The 23,486-nt window shown below is 46.2% G+C and overlaps 1 protein-coding gene across 1 annotated transcript in view; it reads left to right on the forward strand.

Annotated features, from left to right (window-relative positions):
- Positions 1-23,486, forward strand: part of MTHFD1 (methylenetetrahydrofolate dehydrogenase, cyclohydrolase and formyltetrahydrofolate synthetase 1) — a 318,864-nt gene that overhangs the window by 155,044 nt on the left and 140,334 nt on the right. Inside the window, exon 13 of the mRNA XM_085626208.1 lies at positions 12,047-12,093. Coding sequence (XP_085482334.1) covers positions 12,047-12,093 — 47 coding nt within the window. The remainder of the gene's footprint in view (positions 1-12,046; positions 12,094-23,486) is intronic.

A 23,486-nucleotide genomic window follows, 5' to 3' on the forward strand; every position in this document is an offset into this window, starting at 1 on the left:
GATCCCCCGATACGTCTGCCCCTTCGGGAGGATCTTCTGTCGCAGCAGCAGGGGACGGTCCTCCACCCGAACCTGTCCAGCCTCCACCTCCATGCGTGGAGATTGAGCGGCGGCGGTTGATGCCATTTGACTTGCCTCCTGAAGTCTGTGATATCATTCTGGCAGCCAGGCGTCCCTCCACAAAGTCGGTATACGCCTGCCGGTGGAACAAATTTGTGGCATGGTGCACAGCAAAGGCTGTGGATCCCCTTTCCGCCCCTCTTTCTGAGGTTCTCCTCTTCCTTCTTTCTCTGGCCCGGCAGGGCTCTGCCCTGGGCACCCTGAAAGGTTATCTTGCTGCCATCTCCGCCTTCTTGCGGCTTCCTGATCAGCCTTCTCTTTTCAAGTCCCCTGTGGTTACACGCTTTCTCAAAGGCATTACACACACGTTCCCTCCTGTCCCTTTTGTAATGCCTCAGTGGGACTTGAATCTGGTTTTGACATTCCTGATGTGCGCTCCCTTCGAGCCTCTTCACAATTGCCCTCTTCGTCTTCTAACTCTAAAGACTGCTTTTCTGGTAGCCATCACCTCGGCTAGACGGGTGAGTGAGCTCCAGGCTTTATCTTCAAAGCCTCCTTTTCTATCTGTTCATCCGGACAAGGTTGTCCTTCGGCCTCGTCCCTCCTTTCTTCCTAAAGTGGTGACTCCATTTCACCTTGGGCAGTCTGTCACCTTGCCCACCTTCTTTCCGCCTCCGCATCCTTCCAAAGAGGAAGAGAGGCTCCACCGTCTGGACCCAAAACGTGCGCTCTCCTTTTATCTGGACCGCACAAAACAGTTCCGGGTGGACGACCAGCTTTTTGTTGGGTACGTGGGCGCTAAGAAGGGGAAAGCTGTGCACAAACGAACCATCTATCGGTGGGTCGTTTTGTGTATAAAAATCTGCTATTCCTTGGCTAAAAAGGACCCTCCTGTTGGGCTGCGCGCCCATTCTACTCGGGCCACGGCGGCTACTACTGCCTTGGGACGGGGAGTCCCTTTGCAGGACATCTGTCAGGCGGCGACGTGGGCTTCGCTACACACGTTTGCCAGGCCTTACTGCCTTGACAGCCAAGTCCGGAGGGATGGCTTCTTTGGCCGTTCTGTCCTCCAGGACTTTCTGGTGTGATCTTGGTTCGCAGACCCACCACCGGGGATGGTATTGCTTGGGTATCTATTCTAAGGTGAGGAATCTAACTAACGTGTTACTTTCAGATGAACAAGTTACTAACCTTCGGTAACGATGTATCTGTAAGAAACATTAGTTAGTTAGATTCCTCACCGACCCACCCATCCTCCCCGTTCTGCGAACTGACATCTAGGGTTAAGGTTGTCCTTTCAGGCCCCTAGATTTTATTTTTGGCACCAGTGTCGGTCTTTGCATGGCTCTGCGTTCCTGGCGCGGAAGGCTATGTACAAGAACTGACGTCAGCGCGCGAGGGCGGCGTCTAAGTACTCCGACGACGTCATCCCGGCGCACGACGCCGACGACGGACGCGGAGCCGCAGACGACGCCTAGCGACGCGCAAGGGGTATTGCTGACGAAAAATCTTCCGGATCCAGTCTGACGCCTGGGGATATTCTAAGGTGAGGAATCTAACTAACTAATATTTCTTACAGATACATCGTTACCGAAGGTTAGTAACTTGTTCATCGGAGCTGCACCACTTTTCACCGTCACTGATTACGGGCGGGGCGGATGGCTTCTTTTCTTCCCTACCTAACAAGCGCTCTCTTTCTACTCTGGGCCCGTGCTAGTGAGCAAAGCGTCGTTCTCTGAGTTGAGGAGGGCGCGCAGACCCTGCCCCGCCGGCATTTTCTCTCAACGCAGAGTCGCATCAGAGCTGACGTGTTGGTTACGTGGGCTGCTGTTGCAGCCATCCGCTCCGCCCGTAATCCGTGACGGGGCCAACTATGTAGTAGCGACTACCGCCTAGTCTGGGGCCAGAAACACCAAGCATAAAAGAAAAGGAGCTGGATTATGATGTTGCCACCATGAACGAAGGTACACTTGTCAATCTCTGTATATGTTCAAGGGAGCGCAGATTGCGAATAAACAGTACATCATTGTGGCTCTCATTCTACGCGTATTTCAATAACTGCTGCCTACCCCTAATATATACAAAGAGTTTGGATGCACATTCGGATCTATTTCCCTCATCCATTGGGATCTTCCGTTCGTTCAACAGAATATTCGCATTAGTGCAACTGCCACCTTTGCCAAATCATACATGTGTCCAAGGTTACTACCACATTGATTTACACCTATTGGTCCATATAGTATCTTCACTGCCCTGAAGAAGTCCTGTGCCTAAGGACGAAACGCGTTGGCTGTTTGTCTTAAAATAATTAATTAATAAAGAAGAGAACAACTAGTTCCTTATACAACTGCTTTATTTCTTCGTTGATCATCTATTATTCTCAGGAATTTGAACTCTTTTGAAAAGTGGTGCAGCTTCAATATAGCTTTTTCATTTTGTTTCCCCTAGCATTAGGGGGGTGCTCTTGGACAGGGGGTACTTTTGGAGAATTGCACACAGGATTACTTCGTATTGCTTGACTTTAAATTGGTGACTTTTTGTGATTGGTGTCTATTAGTTGCATCTGATAGAGACTACAAGCCGCAGATTCCTTAATGTAGAATTATCCCCAGGCGTGAGACTGGACCCAGAAAACTTTCTTTGCCCCAGCATCTCTGCGCGCCGGGGGAGGGGCGGTACCACGCGACCCGCCCAGACGTCTGCGGGTGTGACGTCAGCAAGGTCACAAGCCCCACCCCGGCACGCTGACATCAGTTTCCTCCTTTTCCGCGTGCAACGCGGATCCGGATCGTGTCCCTGTCCTGTTTTCAGGCCTTCTTTTCACGCTTTGCGTGGGGGGGACAGTGTGCGAATGCCTTCGGGCTTTAAGGCGTGCTCGTCTTGTGCACGTCAGATGTTGGTGACGGACCCTCATCCTATTTGTATGTGGTGTTTGGGCGAGCACCATGATTCCACAGACTGCGACGCTTGCCAGCATCTGAAGCCTAAGTCCTGGCGGGAGTGCCGGTTGAAGCTCCTCTCAGCCCGGTTGTCCAGATCTGGGTTGTCCCCGCGTCTGTCCCCCGTGGAAGGGTCCAAGAATCACCGCTTCCGATTCTGGCATCGCCTGTCACCGAGGCCCCTAGGGCGTCCCTCACCCATCGGTAAGTCTCTTAGCTTGTCTCCGAGGCCTGGTCCCTGCTCTGCGGAGGGCACGGGTGCTCTGCGGCCTCATTCGCCGCCACCCTACCCGCCGTTTCCCGGCGCCGGAGCGACTAGGGCCCAAATGGAGGCCTATGCTGCTGCTTTGCAGGCTTCCTTGGCCCCTCCTCCTCCTCCTTCTGGGACGTCCGCGGATCCCTTGCACGTGCGGGGCCTTCCGCGGCGTCGCCAGCGGCTCCGGCACCAACGGGTTCAGCGCCAACGGGTTCGGCTTCAGGCTCTGGCGGTGTGGTGTCGTCTGGGTGCGGCCCTACGGGGTTCCCCTCTTCAGCCGACGGCGCCTCTGCCTCGCCGCAAACCCCCGAGGGGGTCCCTGTGGTGTTGCGGGAGGTCGCCGGGACTTGCGGTTCGTCCCAGAGTCCTCCTCGGTCTTCTGGGCAGGCGGCGGCCTTGCCAGAAGCCAAGCTGAGGCCGCTCAGGCGCCGACGGCTGTCGACCCTGGCGACGCCGTGGGTGCTGGCTAGGGGCCGGGGCGTGTCCCCGGGTCCCTCTCGTCTCTCCACGCAGGCGGCTGCTTCGTCGGAGGTTGAGTCAGCGCCTTTTTGGCATCGTTCATTCGCCGTCCCGGAGCCGGCCCTCCTCCATTCTCCTAGGGTGCAAGTGGTGGACGAGGTCGTCCCGGCGTTCCCTCTGGATCCTGTCGACCTCACGCCGGCGCCTGTGGCAGACTCCATGGCGCCGTGCTGGCGTCGGGTCGTCGACTCGTCTCCGGAGGCCCCCTCCTCCCCGGAGGTTCGTCAACTTTTTGTCTCCTCTTCCCTGGAGATGGGCCGCCGTGGCAAGGCTTTTTCCTCAGCGTCTTCAGGGAGGGCTCTTCGCTGTTCCCCCCCCCTGGCTGCAGCCTTCCCCAGAGGCACCTCAGGTCCCCCACTCGTCCGTCAATCTTCCACAATTCCTGGGCTGGCCATTTCCTCCTCCAGCTGGAGTTTACAGCCGTCGCCCACGGAGGAATTGCTCTCCCCGCCCCCGCTACGCCCTATGGAGGCGTGTGCGGCCTTTGCCCGGGCCATTTCCACGGCCGCTGGCATCTTGCACATGGGTGACCCTGCCACCCCATTTCCTATGGACCATTTGCTGGAGGTTCTCCATTAGGGCTCTGGTGGACGGGAGCTGCTTCTTCCCTTCGAAGCTTCGCTCCATAATTCTCTTCTGTGGCAAGTTCAGTAGTTCTCCGTCGCCATGCTTGGCTGTGGGATAGCGATTTCCCTGAGAATGTGAGGGAGCTTGCCCTTTGATGGGGTGCTTTTGTTTAACACCCATGCGGATGCTGCCATTCAGCGACTCCTTGCGGGGCTCCGTCCTCCTCCTCCCCTTCCGTAAACTTGGCTTTGGGTCCTTAGATTGACCCTTTTGTGCTGTTGGCTGCTGATACAGCCCCTTCAGATTTTGTGGTTCTTTGGTTGTGGTACACCCATATGTGTCCTCAGGTTGGGCCTTCTGTGTGTTTTTGATTGGCTGATTGTCAAGCCGTCTGTGGTCTATCTACAGGTCCTTTTTGTTCTGTCCTCTGCTGCGGGATTTTTTCCCTAAGAGGTGTTCCCATGTTCTCTTGGGACGTATCATACCCTGCCGTTATGGTCCGGTCCTCTGCTGCGGTGTTTTTCCCCTAAGAGGTGTTCCCATGTTTTAGTGGGACGTGTCATACCCTATGTGGGGTACTTGTAGCTATTGCATAGCCCTGTCCTGTGTTGGGAAGGTATGGTCGCCCCCCTTTCAGGTTCCCTGCCTTTCTTGGCGTCATTGTCTGCCGCTGGTGAGGTCTCTTGTATCTTGTCCGGGTGCAGCTTGCGCTGCTCCGGCTTCTGTCATTCTCGGTGTCCCCTACATCATTTGGCATGCTGGCTGCGGTCTCGTGTTGTGGCGTTTCCGCCTCTCTGTCCGGCGTTTCGGCCTGGTCCTCTGTCTGGTGTTCCAGGGGGCGGGGTTTCTCCTGGCTCTCCTGTGTTCTGGTTGACGGCTTGGTCCGTCCTCCGTGTTTTCCCCTTTTGCTCTTATGCCTGGTCCCATTTCTCTTCGTGGGTCGGTGTATGTCTGTTGCACGCTCTTCCCTTGGGGCTTGTTCTGCTTTTTCATGACCTTTGCCTGCGCCTGGCTTGTTCTGGGTGCACTGCTCCATGGTGCTGTCCGCTGCCGGCTGTGCACGTCTGCTTGTGCCGATCCACCACAGTGGCCCTTGTTGTGCTCCCTTGTGCCCCTGCCTCTTGTTCTGCTGGGGCTTTGCGCACCTGTACCTTTCTTCTTCTGCCTGCGTTCCTTGGCTGTGGAGCCGTTCCTGCCTTGCCTGCTTCCTTGCGGCTGCTGCATGTTTGGCTGTCCTCTGTCGCTGTGTGTTTTCCTACGGCAGGCTCTACCTCCGGTTCTACCTCCTCTCCCTGGAGTTGGGGTCGTTCTTTCCTCCTGGGTGCTCCTATGCGGCTGTCTGTCCTTACGAGGGTTTGTGGCCGTTGTACCTTGAATGGGCGTGGGGTCACCTGGTCTTCCCTTCGCCTTGCTGGGGCCCTGTGTTTCTTCCTACTGGGGAGGCTCTCTCGCAGGCCCTCCTCCCCTCTGGGTATGGCTAGGGTATCTATTCTACGTTAAGGAATCTTGCAGCTAGTAGTCTATCAGATGTACAAGTTACTTACCTTCGGTAACGATGTATCTGGTAGAGACGATTCTAGCAGCAGATTCCTTCACGGCCCGCCCTTCCTTCCCTATTCTGCGAATACCTTCAGTTTGGTTCTGCACTCGCCTCCCTCCGGGTGGCTTGTCTTCTGTGGGTGTCCACTTCGCTTCCTCCTGGACAGGATGCTTAGTTCTGCTTGATTGTTTCACCCCTTCCTTTATGATACATGGTTGGTTGGTTCATGTGTGCTTCTGCATCCCTCCACCCTGTTTTTTTCTCCAGGGTAGGGGTCTACTTTTACTCTTCTCCCTTTCACTTGCTTGGGGTTTCTGATTCCTTTGCAGTCCTCTACGTTGAGGGTTTGTTTGCCTGTACCTTGGCCTTTTCGCTCCTTTCAGGGGATACAGCCCTTCTTGATGGTGTCGTCTGGGGGTGAATTGCTGCTTCTCCTTTGTTCCGGGCTTGTTGCCCTTCACTGTTGTGGATTGTGATTGCAGTCTCTCTCTCTCTCTCTCTCTCTCTCTCTCTTTCTTCTGCTATGGCGTCTTTTTCACATGCTTTCTGCCTCCAGGGAGGATGTCGCCTTAGCTTGCAGGGGTGTTCCTCAGAGCGGTGCTCTGATCTTTCACTGCTGTGGCTCTCACCGCTATGGTTTTTTGTGCCTTAGTGCTTGGCACTTTTCCAACCGGTGCTGTTCCTTACCTTTCGTTTCTCTCTTTTCTGTTCCCATACTCACCACAGTTTGTGTTGTGATGGCTCTGTGTTGTGGCACGGAAAAGTTCTCTGAAGAAAATTGATTTCAGCGCGCCAGGGTGGGCCTTATGTGACCTCGCTGACGTCATGCCTGCGAACGACGTCTGGGCGGAGTCGTGTGGTACCGCACCCCGGCGCGCAGAGATGCTGGGGCAAAGAAAGTTTTCCGGGTCCAGTCTCATGCCTGGGGATAATTCTACGTTGAGGAATATGCGGCTAGAATCATCTCTACTAGATACATAGTTACCAAAGGTAAGTAACTTGTACTTTCGATCCACTGTCCAACTTGTGTGTTTTCACTCTTTGGTAGTTTGCCATGACCTACTCACCTGAAACCGCGCATGTGCTGTCACTTGCAATACATTTTGTTTACTTACAAGTGACGTAGGTCAGCCCGTTGCTTACCTTTGGTTGCCTTCATCATTTCTTTGCTTCTCTTTGGTTAGCAAGTACCGGCCCCACTTCCTCCTCATTTGTATGTCCCTACATTGGAGCATGACCCAAGTACTGCTTCCCTTGCCTATTATCCATCCACTGCTTCCCGCTTTCAGAGGTACTTTTTTTTCTTTTTACTTGTTTTGCGTTCCTCCCTTCCCACCTCCGCATTATTGCTTGCTGCCCTGCCCCCACACCCCAATCCTGTGTTATTGCATGTCTGGTGTGCTCCTTACCCTCCCTCATTGTTGCTTGGTCCACCCCCTCTTCCTCCCCTGCCCCTTCATTGCTTGTCCTGTCCTATCCCGCCAGGAAAAAAAAAGCTCCCAAACGTCCTGCCAAAGGTTTCAAGATGCTAGAAAAATGCTAACTCTGCTGCGCTCCTTGCTCTGCATGGTCTTTTTGGCAAAGTCGTCATGTGAGGCCTACACAGTAAAGTTCAGCTTGGAGGTAAGATAATTAAACAAGGGAATTTCTTTCCTTGAGTGCTTTTTATGTATTTGTGAGTTTCAGATATCTCAGGCATGCTGTGATCGTTCTGGCTTTGGATAACTTCAGACCGCTTTAAGTAGATTGCAGCCCTTGCACCCATTTAGGGATTGCGGTTATCATTTTTATTTTTTGTTATTGCTTAAATTGTTTTGCCAAGCACCATGAGCCTTCAGCTCATTCTTCCTGACCCCATTAAATACAGATTGATTCATAAATGTGTATTGTAGGTTTACTTTTAAGTATTATAATGCTTTGTTCCCGAAAACATCTATTTGTGAATGCAGACAATAATCCCATACTATGGGAATTACATACTGCCCCTTGTCGTCAGCACTGGCCACATCCTAACTTTCCCAGCATTTTCCCAATTCCCTCTAACTGTGAAATGTCTTAGGGCTCTTTACTTAGCCCCACTCTTTAATATATCTGTCTCCCCGCTACCAAACCTACTAAGACACTCTGGTTTCAATCTGATCTCTTACGCTGATGACACTCTGCTTATAGTTCCAGTTTTAGAAAATACAAAACAATATTTCTAAAACAGTATGTCATCTGTAACTGAAGTGATGGATAGCGACAAAAAGGTGATCCTTCTATTTGGCTCAATCGCTCATTCTTGGTCATCTGATTGGAGGCCTGAGAACTTGGATACCCCGCCCACATCTCATCTGCAAGAAATCTAGGGGTGATCTTTGACAACAAGCTCTCCTTAAGAAGGCAGTTCATGAATGGAGCAGCTACTTGCTTCAGCAGTCTGAAAAACGTGTATAGAATATTTCACTTTATTCCTTTCAAGTCGAGAAAAACAGTAGTGTAGGCTCTTGTTAGATCAACAATCGATTACTGCATATCCGTTTATCTGGAGCGCACCCCATCTTCTGCACCACCACCTTCAGTTGGTGAAAACGTTAGCAGACAGACGTATCCTAAATATCCCAAATTGTTTATCTGCCACCTTTGTCCTAATAAGACTTCATTGGATACCTGTGAAGAAGTGTATAGTTTTTAAAACTCTCAGCATCACCCACAAAAACACTTTCTTTAATCACCCTTCCTATCTCCTCATGGAACCGGCAATCGGCTTCTCAGAATCTTCTCAATTCCCAGCATTTGAGTGTGCCAGACCTGGGGGCTGCACCTTCTACCTGGCTGCTAAGACTTGGAGTTCCCTGCATTAAGAACTTAAGATGATCTCTTATCTGATCGTCAGAAAACAGTTTAAGATTTGGCTCTCTAAGCATGAATCCTTCCTTCCTAACTTCTGCATTTCACCTAGGACATCCGCAGTGCCAAGACACCTAGGCGGTATTCGTGTGCTTTAGAAATCCAACTCCATTCCTTGATTCAATGAATTTTTGAAATATACTTCTATCATGAGTGTGTCTTATGCTGGATACTCTTTTTTTTCACCTTATTATCAGGATCTTTCTTTATTGTGTTAATTTTGCTATTCCAAAGAGTTTCCAGACCTTTTAACTTGAATTTGCCCTTAGCTTTGTATCCGCTTCCTCAATGTGAGTTGGCCACCCTAAGTGGAACAAGGAATTTCACTGGAAGCATTTCAAAGAGACAATGTGATGTAAAGTCAATAAAAAACTTTTCAATTTGTCATCCGAAACAGTTTTTGTTATTATCCATTATCAAATTGTTAAATCATCTTGCCATGCCGGCTAGCACACCTTCTCTTTCCCCTTTTTAATTTTCTCTTGTTATAGGGGTTCATTCATCAGTGAAGAGAAGAGAAAAGAAAAGTTATTTTTGACAAAACATAAATCACAAACAGTCATGAGCCATATACATTCTAGAATGTTCCTTTGACTGCTGGTCCCATAGAACATGGGAATGTTTTCAAAGTATCAAGATAAGCACCTCAACATGTAACCCCAGAAGCAGAAGGAAGACATGAAGACATTGGCAAAGGTTCATTTGATAAATTCGATATTAGCTGTTTTTAGAGGTTAAGTGGCAGAAGGGAAAATGGAGACCGCTTAAAAGCATGGTTAAATAAATAGGCCTATTGCTGACCTCGTCTTACTTCATGTTTTTTGTAACACTTCATTGTTAGGGAAGATGCCGGGTGCTCGTCAATCTAAAAAAACATTGCCTAAAAGCAAAAACATTTGTTTGGTTTCTAGACGCACACATTGCTATAGTAATCTGTCACTTAAGAAAACTACTTAGTGCGTGGATGTGCTCCTTGTTAAAGGGAACAATACAGTAACTAACAGTAAAGTTAGCCGTTTGAAGTGGGCTGACCCATTGTCCCTTGCTGTATGCTTTAGTGGGTCGAAGAAAAATGGGAGTAACACAATATCAGACCATTGGATAAAAAAAGTCTCCCTGAAAGCTTCTTTAAGTAAATATTTGTTAGATGCATCTGACTGCAGGTTCCTCACATTTTGCTTGTTCCCCAGGCATCCGACTAGCTCAGGAAACTTTTCATACAGTTTCCCTGTGTGCTGGTCGGTAGAATCATGTGGATATGCTCCGGAAGTGATGCATGCATCCCCATATACGCTACACTTAAACGCGCTGACATCAGTTCCTTTCTTTCTGTACTACCAGGATCCCAGGCTAGCCCTTATCTCCATCATCATCATCTCTCTCATCTCTTCATGAGACTTTTATTTTAAAATGAAGCATTAACTTCAGGATCAAAGCAATGCAAGGGAATATATGAGGTAAATAATTCAAACATTGAAAGGAAGATTCTACAAATGTTTGAACAGGTGTCTTCTGATGTTCACCCTTAAAGTTTGTCTCACAGTATTAATTACAGAAGCAAAGTGGGATCTGTTATGGATGCCCCTGGTTTAGCATGGCACTAGAGCGGGATTATCGGACAGTGGAAGTGCATTGCTGGAGGGAGGAGACCTAGAAGTGGAAGTGAGAAAAGAGACGGCTGCTTTACTTTAGATATTCTAAGAGACCTTTTGGTTATCAAGGAGATGCTGATTAGACTTCCTGAGTACTGCCATTTGGTGAAAGTTCATGATTGGGGATAGGATTGCTTACTCAGTTTTGCAAGCTGAGGAAACCTTCAGGTGAGGTGGCATTTTTGTCTTTCCCTTACTGTTCAAGAGAGGCTGATGATATTCAGGTGCAAAAAAATCACACCTCTTTTGTGGGTGAACCAGGATGGAGACTGCACTATTGTGAGAAGCATCACTTTACCCTCCCCAACATTCGCAGTCTTCTTTTTAATGTTTGAATTATTTCGCTCATATGTTCTCTCACATTGCTATGATCATAAGGTTACTGCTTCATTAGAGCGCAGCCTAAAGGTTGCGGTTTCCCTATATATGCATCCAACCATTATTTTACGCTTCCAACCCCAGGACTGATCAGCTTTCCATGCTGAAGCGTGTAGTGGTAGGCTTGCAGTGGGCTGTATATTCTCCTGATTCAAGTGCCTATCATAAATATCTATTATAGCACTATCTCAGATGCTAATAATATTTCTTTCTTGTTTTGATTTCTCAGGTAGCGTATTACTTAAGAAAACCCTCCTTTAAATTCCCAAACCCTGACATAAAAAACTGACCTTGAGTTAAAACGTACAACTGTTGCTTCTCCTGTTCTTTCAAATAACCTTTTCCTTACTTTCCATCCTTTGCATTCGCCCTTTCAGAGCACAGCCTACTATAAGTCACTTGCATGTTTGATTTAATCTCTATTATTGTATTTCTGCAAACTGCTCACACCTCATTTCAAAGATCACAACCTGTCCTTCTTTGACAAGCCTACCCATGCAACCTACCAAATTCTAATCTCCTCTAGCTCCTCTATTAATCCTGCCACCCATATGAATTTAACTCTCATTCCTCCAGACCTCTGCCTCACTAATGATCACACCTACCTCCTGTTAAGGTAATGTGCCACAGAAAAACTGTAGGAACGCATGGAATGGTTTCCTTGAGAGCGCAAGACTAATAACATTAAACACTGGACCAACCACTAACCTTGGGTTCCGGAACAGCATGCTGCGTGGCGTCTAGAGCTTAACCCCTTCGCCGTGGCACGAATTCCGCCGCGGCGCTGGTGGGGTTCGGGGTCAGCGCGGCGCCGCCATGCTCGTGACGGAACCACTCCGTCATGAGCCACGGGCGCGCTGTGCTCATGACGGAGTGGTTCCGTCACGACTCAGCCCACTTGCATTATTCGCCCGCACAGGCGGGGAATCAGTGCCGCGTGGGCGGAGCGGCCGCCAACGGCCGCAGCATGACGGAGCCACTCCGTCATGAGCACACGGTGCCCGTGGCTCATGACGGAGTGGTTCCGTCATGAGCAGGCAAGGGGTTAAAAAGGGTCGTAAGCACTATATAAATGCACTCCAGAGCAAAGCAATGATAGATTCTCCGATCATTGCACTTCTACAAGAGGATTTATTTCTACTCTGCAAAGGAGTCTTTACTGCCACATTTCATTATTGGTATTTTCTTTCTGTAGTAGCTGCAGTTTAATTTATTTTAACTAGTTGTCATGTCTACCTTCTTGTAGGTGGTGCTGCTGGAGGCGGCTATTCTCAGGTCATCCCAATGGAAGAGGTAAAGTAGATTGATTTCCAGATCTACTAGAATAGCCACACCATCTGATTCCTTAAATGCCTTTATTCAAAGGAACATATATGTGTGAATGTGTTTTTATTTTACTGCACAGGTCCTGTAGCATTTCTTCTATATTCAGTTTTGTGCTTTACGATTCATGAACAGCTCCCCATGAGTAAATGATGTTAATCTAGGTAGATCCTCTTTGCACACGTTTGCCTACAACTGTTGATTTGTAGATTTGTAAAAAAAAAACATTTCCTTGAAGACAACACCCAACGATTCATAAGCTCTGAGGAGAAATCATCAGCACTTTCCATTTGTGTACCTACATGAGATATATGTACGGCAACTACATGCAAAATGTGTTCATGTGTAGCTCACTCTTGTCCCCAGTAATTATCAAGGTCCTAATTGATGCAGTGTAATGGTTTACAGAGCTTTCTCCTCCTAAAGCCTTGGGGTGTTAATGGTCTCCCCAGTACATCAAGAAGACAAAAGCACCGGACTTAACATTAGTCCTCTGACTTCCTTAAAATACACTCAAAATCCTAGTTATATCCATTTTAAGGCATAATATCCAGCTAATTACTGACCCAATGAGCAATTAAAAGGCAGTTACTCAAGTTGGTCTGAAGAAACTGCTCACCTCCTGTCTTTAGTGTGACTCTGAACTGTGTTCAGACTTTAGTCTCGCAAACATAATCCCTTCTCTTGACTCGGGCCCAAACTTTGCTGCCCATTGGCATGAGCTGCTCTTGTGCCTGCCTGAAGATTGCCACGCTCCACAAATCCAAAACATCAGCAACAATACTGTATAAGCTGCTTTACCAACTACTACTGTTGGCAGAAGATACCCTTCACCCAGCCCCCAATGTGGGCAGTATAGTCCATGTATTTCTGTGGCACTAATTGCCACAATGTGCCACTCACTTTCGTTCCAGACCCCCTGGCCCTTTCCAAATCTGTATTCAGCACGGCTACTGAACTAATGACATGAATCTTACACTTACACCACATCATATCTCTTTATAATATATAGTACTTTGTAATCCCGGTATAAAAACAGGTCTCAAATCTCATTATAATCAGTTACTTGTGATGCACCCCAGCGCCAATTATAATAAAATCACATCAGAACTCAACTGTAATAACTTATTACAGTTGAGTTCTGACATTACAGTGCCTGTTGCCAGAGCCAGCTGCTAAGGGGAAAAGGCAGGCCAGGTCACGAGGCGTAATTAAATCAGCAGTTTATAGAAGAAAATTATACATGGCTTTTCTTTCTTCTACTCTGTTTTTGTAGCTTACAGTGACGAGCAGAAAGGAGATATTTATGGCAACACGTGTATGTTTTGCACTCCTTAGGGTATGATGAAACGTTGAAATCTTTTTGCATGTCTCTACACATTCGGGGGTACTGCAGCTCTTTATTTAAAAATAAACTGGCTTGTATTAAACTGATTCTTTTGATTCATTTTTGCAAGCATGCACACTCTTTTATATAAAATAGCTATGCACCCAGGATTTCAGTGGTTTGTGGGAAAGATGATGCTGTGTAATGAGATAAAATACTCCCTGTCGTACAAGATACAAGTATTTAAAGTCACAGAGAAGTCCAAAGACAAAATAACAAATCTAGGCAGTAAACATGGATTATAAAGTTACGAGGCAATATCAAAATTCTAATTTGATTGAGACAGTGTACTCCTACTACAGTAAAGATAATTTTAAATCATTTTATTTATGTTGCATAAAACATCAGACAATATGTACACAGAGGCAACAAGAATAACAACCACATAAAATGAACATTACAGGCACAAAACAGTGTTTCCGACAGAATACGTGATGACAGGAAAAAAGTAATACATATACTGGCTTATGAAGCGAAAAGCTGGGGGAAAGGTGGTTAATTTCAGTAGAGAGTTGTAATTTTCTACGCGCGTTTCGGCATTAAGATGCCGACTTCAGGAAAAAGCCAAAACAATTACTACTGTGTCCCTGATGGACATGCAGAGACAAATATATCTCAGGATGTCAAAGACAGGATGCGAGTATCTACTGAAATTAACCACCTTTCCCCCAGCTTTTCGCTTCATAAGCCAGCATATGTATTACTTTTTTCCTGTCATCACGTATTTTGTCGGAAACACTGTTTGTGCCTGTAATGTTCATTTTATGTGGTTATTCTTGTTGCCTCTGTGTACATATTGTCTGATGTCTTATGCAACATAAATAAAATGATTTAAAATGATCTTTACTGTAGTAGGAGTACACTGTCTCAATCAAATTAGAATTTTGATATTGCCTCGTAACTTTATAATCCATGTTTACTGCCTAGATTTGTTATTTTGTCTTTGGACTATTTCCCCGTTCTAGGAGTACCTATTATTTACGGGGGGCCCTTCTTTATACCTTAAAGTCACAGAGAAGTTCCATAACCTGATAAAGGAACTCAGCCTTCGCCCTTGTTCCTCTATATGGTCATCAAACTCCTCTGTGACATGCAATATCCTTATAATGTATGGCACTTTATCCCACATATATTGTGCCACAAGCATCCTGTTATGCTAGGGCATGCGCCTCAGCCAGGCAGAAACCACCACTCTTGTCAGGGCAAGGGAGTTACACGCTGAAGATAACCCCTGCTCACCCCCTTGGTAGCTTGGCACGAGCAGTCAAGCTTATCCCAGAAGCAATGTCTAAAGCGTTTGCGCAACACACACACACAGCAGCAACACACTAGGCACACTACAAAAGAAACTCCACACAAGGTTTTAGAAAAAAAATATTTTTATTGTGTTTTTGCACAAGTAATAGGTTCATTATTTAGTTCTCAGCAAGTTCTATGAGTACATAATCGTTCTTTACATATTTATGAACCAGGGTGTAACTCACAGTACAACATTCTACCCCTCCTATCGGGGGTTAGCTTTATACAACAATGATTACTCATATCAAACTTCCCCCAATTCTTTAACTTAATATTTTCCCTTTCCCCCGCTCCCCCCCCCCACACCCAGCTCAGCTTCGTAGACCTATCGTCCCAATACTACTTGTCTTGTTTAAATCTCCATAGTGTCACCAGTTTTCCTATCTTAATTTGTTAACTAGTTTCCTCCCAACTCTATTTATTAATAATGTTATGGGGAATTCACAGTAAGTGTTGAAGTTGTTGCTTGCATACCCTTAATGTCTGCCACCATTACCGTCCATGCACTTAGGTCATCGTCCAGCTTTTCGTCGTGTCCGACCTTTTTCATACGTTACCCCTTCTGCCGTCGCCCACTCGCACATGTCTCCTAGCCACATTTTTATGCGTGGTGGGTTGGGGCTTTTCCAAGATATCACAATTCGTCTTTTTGCCAGTATAAGCCCCAACATTACTAATCTCCTGCTTAACTTTTTGTTTTTGGGGGCTGGTAGTAGTCCCAGCAATACTATTTTAATTTCTTTAGCAATAGTTCATCCTGTGGCCTTTTCCAGCTTATCTATGACTTCAGTCCAATAGGAGGCTATAACCGGAGAGTGCCACACCACATGCAGAAAGTCTGCTTCTCCTTCGTTACATCTGGGGCATTCAGCTGGCCGGGTTGTAAAGATTTTATTTAGTGTTTTGGGGGAGAGGTATGTTTGATGTATATAATTATATTGCACCAACTCCACAAAAGGTTATATAAAAATAGCCTTTGTATTATCCAAAACACATTAGATCATAACCACACACATACACTGTGCCAACTGGCACTAGGCAATATTCACAGGGGAATTTTTACAGGACAGGACCAAGCGGGCCACTGTCAGAACCATCACAAAGCACAAGTAGTAATAATATCACAGCTAGTAACTACTGGCAAAATACGGTACTCCGCATTATATCACATTAGCTTCAGGCATAGAACACATTATGCATAAGCCATCAGCATAAACACATTATACAATCTCGGTAGGCATCACCTTAGGGTCGTGCGCCCTACCAACACTGAGGTACCCACCCTGACTACATGCCAACTGGCCTTCTTGGGGCTAAAAATGCCCTCTGTCCAAAATGACAGGGCTTGCAATTGTAGGTCCTCTCAATTAGCCCTCTGGCTGCCAGAAGCAGCAAAACCAAGGAGCGCAATGCACTTGGGGCCGGGGAGTGTATCTCACTCCATCCTTGTCAAGAAACAAACATGCCCCCATCGTTGCAGCTGCCTGCTCTGAGTGGTGCAGCTGTGCACAATCCGCTTGGGCAGCACTGTGCCACTAAAGCACCACTCCGGGACTTCAATACATGTGCCTCGTTCACCGGGCTCTTCGGTTGCTGCGTACAGCACCACAAATGCTGTGGGGAGCCCTTTTAACCGGAGCTCTTTCTGTGCCACTCCGGGGCTCCGTAGTGTTCAATTGTAGCCCCACTCACCGGGGCTTCTCCTACGCAGGTCCCAGGCACCGACAGTGTGCCTCGGCATGCCCCTGCTTCTTAGGCCCCCCAAGACGTCCATATTGGCTCCGGTCTCCCTCCTGTCACCTGTGATCTCTGCAGGCCTGCCTCCCCTTCTGCCAGGCGGGAGGAGGCTGGAATGCAGCAGATGGAGCCCGCAAGGCTCCGTCGCCTCTCGCTCCTCTTTGGGCTCCGGGCTTCCTGCAATGCAGGGTAGGCTCCTGCCTACCACTCGGCCCAGCTCTGACCTGGAGCACACACGGAACCCAAAAACTTCGTAGGGGCAAGGCTGGGCCCAGGCAGGCCAGCACACAGGACTCTCCAGCAGGGAGACAGTCCCTCGTGGCGGTTCCTCCTGGGGCCCAGCAGCAGCAAGTCCCCAAGTAGCACAAGCACAATTCATGGGGTCACAGCCCCAGTATATATACATCATTTTCCTTTGTTCTGCCCTTCCCACAGGGCTGGGGGAACCAGTCTCAACTGGTTCTGGGGGGTATTGGAGCACTCTGTTTATAGGGCTCCTCTTCCCTTTTGTGAGGTGGGGGCTTGGTCATCAGACACTCCACAGGGGGGGGCAGAGCCAACATTCACCCAGGCAGGCACAGACCTATTCAGGGTCAGGGGACAACTCCTCCCACTACTCCAAATGCAGATCCCCTATTCAGCCTAGCGCTGACTAACCCTGCCCTCCCTGGATCCACACACACCTCACCAGCCCCTGTCACTCCAGAGCCAGACATGCAATACACATCATGCAGGCAAACACATAGCACACAGAAATGCCAACTTCTAAAAGTGGCATTTCTAAAATAGTGATAATAAATGCTGCACAATGGCGTACTCAGATTTATTATCACTATTCCAAACATACCAAACTTGACCTCTCATATCAGGAATTACCACCGAAACACTTATCAGGGAGTTCCCAATGCATTCCTTTGAGAGTATAGACAAAATGGTCCCAGCATAAAGTAAACCATATGAAATAAACCTCAATAAACACTTGGACGAACAACTGAAGAAAGTTCAAATGTTGTTTAATCACATTGAACTATAATAGGCATATATTCGATTCAACTATTAAGAAAAATCTTTTCAACAGAATACAATGAATGTGCCCAGAGAAGGAGGGAAAGAAGGGGGGGGGTCAGTGATTGAGTGTGGAATTTAAGGGAAAAGTGAAAACAGTAGTATATCCACTTAATAACAATCAAATTGATCGGCATTATTAAATCCATGCCACATGTTAAACATAGATTCAATCGCAAGATACAGTACAAACAACTTAAAAAACGCCATGTATAATGAGAATCACAGTGCACCATGTACTGGTGATAATACTGGCAGTAATGTTATGTCGACATTTCGACCCCTTGATTCGTGTAGGTGTTCACTAGGACCTTACAAAATGGGGTCTTCCTTAGGACTGGGGTACGTGTGGAAAACAAGGAGGGCACCTATAAAAATCAAATAGAACGAGTGTAAGGCTGATTAATCTCAACTCATCTGGGGGAACACAAGAAATTTGAAGTTCCAAGAAATTACCGTATCTGCCTGATGTCAGGGTTCTAAGGCGCAAGGTGTCGTCAAAGATAAGGGGGTCACAAAGCCTCCCAACGGTACGAATGGAGAGAGTGATGGCCACCTAAAGACATTAAGGTAATCATTAATATAACAGTCTCCCACAACTAAGAGATCCAAAAAGTATAGATGAGATTTAATTGGCATCAACTTACTCTGCCTCAGAGAAACAAATCCCCTGTCGTATAATCCAGAAGCAGTCCAAAATCAGCCTGGATGGAGCCGTGGACAATAAAACACGGATCGGGGCGAAAGACGGGGCTGGGCCTCCGCTGAATCCCACTGGGGGAATGAATCTAAATATGAAAGAGGAGCATTAAAAATCAAAGCTGCGGACCCTGCAGCAAGTTAAAAAGTCATTAAAGGTCATGGGGAATATCACATAGCGGTTGTATGGTACGCCCTACCCCAAATAAGTTCGATAGAGCCTGTGCTCAGGGTGATTAGTTATCGAATTGTTGGTGAAACTGAAGCGCTGTGGTCAAAGTAAAGATACTACGCTGGCGCTTCCCAAAATAAACGCTCCGTGACTGGTGCTTAGGGAGAGTTGCTTTCCAGAAGCACACTCCGGTAAAGAATCACGCTCAGATCGGAGTATCGGTGTTCGGGTATTACGCTGTCAGCACGATAAGGCTATCTAGATCGCTTATGGTTAAGTTAAAGCCTGACGGATTTTTCATTTAAAAGAAAACATTACCAAAAGATGAGAGAGCAGGACTCCCCCTCGTTGTCTGATCTCACTTCATGAATGGGAAGGAGCGCGCGATCCCACCGTTCCAATGTTTTTAACGGAAGACGCGAGAAAACACGTGATCTACGTTACCGTGCTGCCGCTAGATGCCGGTTTGGGCAGTGCAATGGAAAAAAGACGACTGGGAGGTCGCGTTCGGTGCTAGTAAATGTGTGTGAGTTATGGGAGTATTGTGTATGGAAACCCTTAATGATACCACCAGCTCATGGGTCTTATTCATAAGTTAGCTCATAGCTAGACACTAGTTAGACACAAACTCGGGCCAGCTCACAATTAACAATTGAATTAGAAAAAAACATCATTAAAAAATGGCAATTAAAATGCATGCTAGATGGATCATTCACTAACAATGAAATCCATATACATTGGTAGTCTGATGAAAAACAAATTAGGGTTGCTTGGACACATAACTTGGAGAAAAAAAGGTCATAATAATTGTGTATGAAAACCCTTAATGATACCACCAGCTCGTGGGTCTTATTCATAAGTCAGCTAATGGCTAGACAATAGTTTGACAAAGACTCGGGCCAGCTCGCAATTAACAAATGCATTAAAAAAACATCATTTTAAAGACTGGCAATATATTAAAATGCATGCTAAATGATCAAGATACCATTCATTGACAATGGAATCAATATACATTGGTAGTCTGATGAAAAACAAATTAGCGTTGCTTGAACACATAAATTGGAGAAAAAAGGTCATAATAACCCATATTCATACATAAATGTTCAGATCAAGAATGCTCAAACCCTAAAAATATTCATACATAATGATATTGAAAGAGGGGGGGGGATATTTAATTCCAAGTCCCCCAAAGAGATGACACATAAAGGAAACCAAGACCCCTCAAATTAGGTTCGGAGACGCGCTAGTTGCGCATTGCTACCATCTAATTCATTTAGCCCATTGGCTATTGTATCCAAGCGTATCATCCATTTGGCTTCTCTCACATTCAGAATAGCGGATAGATTACCACCTCTCTGTCCCAACCGTACTTTCTCAAGCACCAACCATTGTAAATCTTCAGGATTGTGATTCATGAGACCACAGTGCTCAACCAAGGGGGCCCCTGCTACGGTGCAACGGATCCTACTAAGGTGTTGCAGAATTCTAGATTTAACTTTCTGTTGTGTTCCTTTGAGAGGGCAGCCTCACAGCAGTGAGAAACCAAAATAGCTTTTTGTCACTACCAGGACATGTCACACACTTAAGGTACATGTCCTACCTTTTACCTACGATGCACCCTGCCCATAGGGCTAGCTAGGGTCTACCTTAGGGGTGACTGACATGCAGTAAAATGGGGGTCACAGACATGGCACACATTTTAGGTGTCACGTCACAGCGGCCGTAATACTGCGCATGCAGGCCCTGCAATGGCAGAGGCCTGAGACAGGTTTGAAAGGCTACTTTTTTGGGAGGCGCAATCAGCACCGCAAGCCCACCAGTAGCATTTAATTCACTGGCCCCGGGTATCTGAGATGCCACTTTACAAGGGACTGACATGTAAATTAAATATGCCAAACAGGTGTAGACCAATCTTACCATGTTTACCACAGAGAGCACACGCACTTTACACTTGACAGCAGTGCTTAAGTGCCCAGAGTCCTAGAACCACCAACACCATGTCAGAAAAAAGGCTAGGAGGAAGGCAAAAAGTTCAGAGATGAACCTGCAAAAAGGGCCAAGTCCTACACATCCTATACAAGAAAGCATTATATTCAAATTTTTTTGCATGCTCTCTAAATGCTTCAGCCTGAAGTTACTACCCGCGTTAACTGCAAAGCTTCATGTACCTAGTTGCTTTCATTCTACTAGAAGGAAATGGGCTCCTATCCACTCGTCTCCCTGTATTTGACTGCAATACCCCAGCACAAACCATGACATTTGGAACATTCTCTCAATCGTCCTGCTTAACCTAGTTTGGCTCTTGTCATTCTGTGTCAAATTCAATACTTACGAATTGCAAAACTAACTCATCAAGTCATTATACAGCTTCTAGAAAACTGAACGCAAAAAGTCTTTACTAAAATTTAAATTGCTTTATATTCCTATGTGGACCTACATATTGCCATATTAACTGGCATTCAATGTAGAGTTGAAACTATTTAGTAGAAACCGAGGCTGTTTGCCACTGATAGTCTATGATCGTAGTAGATCACGACCTAGGTGCAATTTAAGACGGACTGCAATGGGGTGCAGGTCGAATACCTCAACCATGTTCATCCCAGTCAAAGATGTTATCTTCTGACTAAGTGCCATATGCATCAACATTAGTAATTGCCGTTTTCATATTGCCATTGTTACCAAATCGCAATTAATGATGTAGGAGACTTTTAATTTTTTAAAATAGCAATTCCCAGTTGGTCCCAGATGGACCTACCTCATGAATATTATTGAGGTAGGTCGCAATTTGCAACCATTTAGGTATCCGTGCCATCACATAAATAGTGCCCTGCTAAGGTCAGCAGACCACTGCTTCCTCTTAAACTTTTTCTTTTTCTTTTACATTCGCAAGCAGTAAGGGGTCCTCAGGGGGACCCCATCCCGTTTGCAAATGCATTACCACTACACTTCTGTAGCCTGTAAATTATTACTGTTTTTTTACCAGAATTTCATCACAAAACATTAATACATACCATTTTGGTATTTGGATGAAAAACCAAGTTGTGATTTGGTAACGTGTTACCGAATCAGTGTTTGGGTTTAATATATACCAAAATAATTTGTCGCTGTTGCACACAGAATTTGTGACCTCAGAAAAGTTTGATCCCTATGGCCCTTAGTCTCTTAAGTCCCAATTCACTGCTAGAGTACACTTCTAAGACCCCCTCAGGACATCAGGGGAGGCACTTAGAGACTCACAGGTTGTCAGGCAGAGCCCAACAGCAGGGCCCAGTCCAGCTCCAGTTACCACTTGTCAACTGGCCACTTTAAGGAAAAGGCCCCATGCAGCTTGTTGTCTCCCTGTGGCCACATAGGTCATCCAGCTGACCCTGGGAGTTCACTCTTTGTCCTGGGTACAAGGGGGACAGGTCCAGTCTTTCAGGGCTTCTCCCAGGTTACTGACAGCAGATGCAGTTCTCTTCGGATTTTCTGATGGTCCAGAAACTGTACAGAAGTGTGTACCTGGAGGTGCCACATATATGCCTGGCACTAGCTAGCGGATGGGGGGGTAGAGGGATTCCTGGCTTGTACCAAACCAATGGTGTAAAAGTTCCCAGGTCCTAACCTACCTACTTATGCAGCAGTTTCTTAGTGCCTTACAAACCAGATTCCCTAAATGCAATGTGTCGTGGCATTTCCAAGATGGCAAAAGCCTTTTGGCCACACTAAACTTGGTCTCTGGGTGCCTGGGGTTTGTGTGGAAAATGTAAAGTGGTAATCCTAGTGTTCTCCAACATCTAACACTATAATCCAGTTTAAGGCAGACACTGTACCCACAAAAAACTAGATACAGAACTCTTGTAGGACAAAAGCAGGGTCCTCCAGCAAACAGACAATGGATACAAAAGAATTGTCTTGTCATCCTGTTCTCTCCCTTTAAAGTGTGCCCAAAGTGTTACATGTGGCTTAGCAGTCTTGTCAAGCAGGAATTTACAGTATCCTGTCAAAATGAGACCCACACCCTGCATATTCTGTGGACTGCAGAGGAGTCATCTCTCTAGTCATTTGCTCCTGGGAGGCATTTTACACACATTTCACGCCTATTCAAGGCTAATTACTGGCTGGGAGAAGTTGTGGAATCAATGCAAATTAGCCCCCAGGAACTTCAGGCAGGAAGAAGTAACTTTCTAAAAGTCACTTTTCCTTAATAATTACAAAATTCAAATTTCACCATTGAATTTAATTTTTAATAGCTATTAAAAATAGTTGGTAATTTTTTTCTAGCTGGTCTCATTCCTGAGATATAGTATTAGTACTTAATATTGCTTCCCACTGTTTCTCTATGGGCCTGCTATCCTTCCTATATTGAAAATAGCTTTTGGTTGCTAGTCACTATAAGGAGATTTTAACATTACATTTCTACGTGTCCTACTTTTAAATACCATGCATCCAGCCCTCTGGGTTACCAGGCATGTATAGTGGCGACTTATTAATATTGAAATGGCAGGTTTTTAACTGTCAACCGGGATTAAAATACACAGAGCTCTAAAGCTACCAACACAAATAGAGTTCAGCAAAGTCAAAAAATTGAGGATGACCTTGCAGAAAATCAGATTTCCTACAACTATCAAACTTATATTTACATTTTAAAATACTAACTAAAAAGTGGGATTTTTTTAAATCTATCATAGTTTCAAAAGCTTAACATGAATTGTCAGTCATTAAAGTATGCATTTCAATTAAAGGATGATAGGTGACATAAATCAAATGGTTTATTAAAGGATGTGGAGCATGTGGGTTAGCTTCCTATTTTAGCGTTACATTTTACAGTGGTTTTAGAGGTTGGAGTAAGGGACATGGAGCACACACTGGGGTTTACCCCATACACTTGCATTAAACAAAAGAGATTATTCCTTTTTTAAATAAACATTAATACTCCAACATTCTGGCTCTCCCTTCTCACTGCTGGCTACAAATAAAACTATTTTTGGAACTGGAAACTGTGAATATGCCAGTTAAAATGTG

This window comes from Triturus cristatus, chromosome 9 (genome assembly GCF_964204655.1).
Source record: "Triturus cristatus chromosome 9, aTriCri1.1, whole genome shotgun sequence".
NCBI classification, from domain to species: Eukaryota; Metazoa; Chordata; class Amphibia; order Caudata; family Salamandridae; genus Triturus; species Triturus cristatus.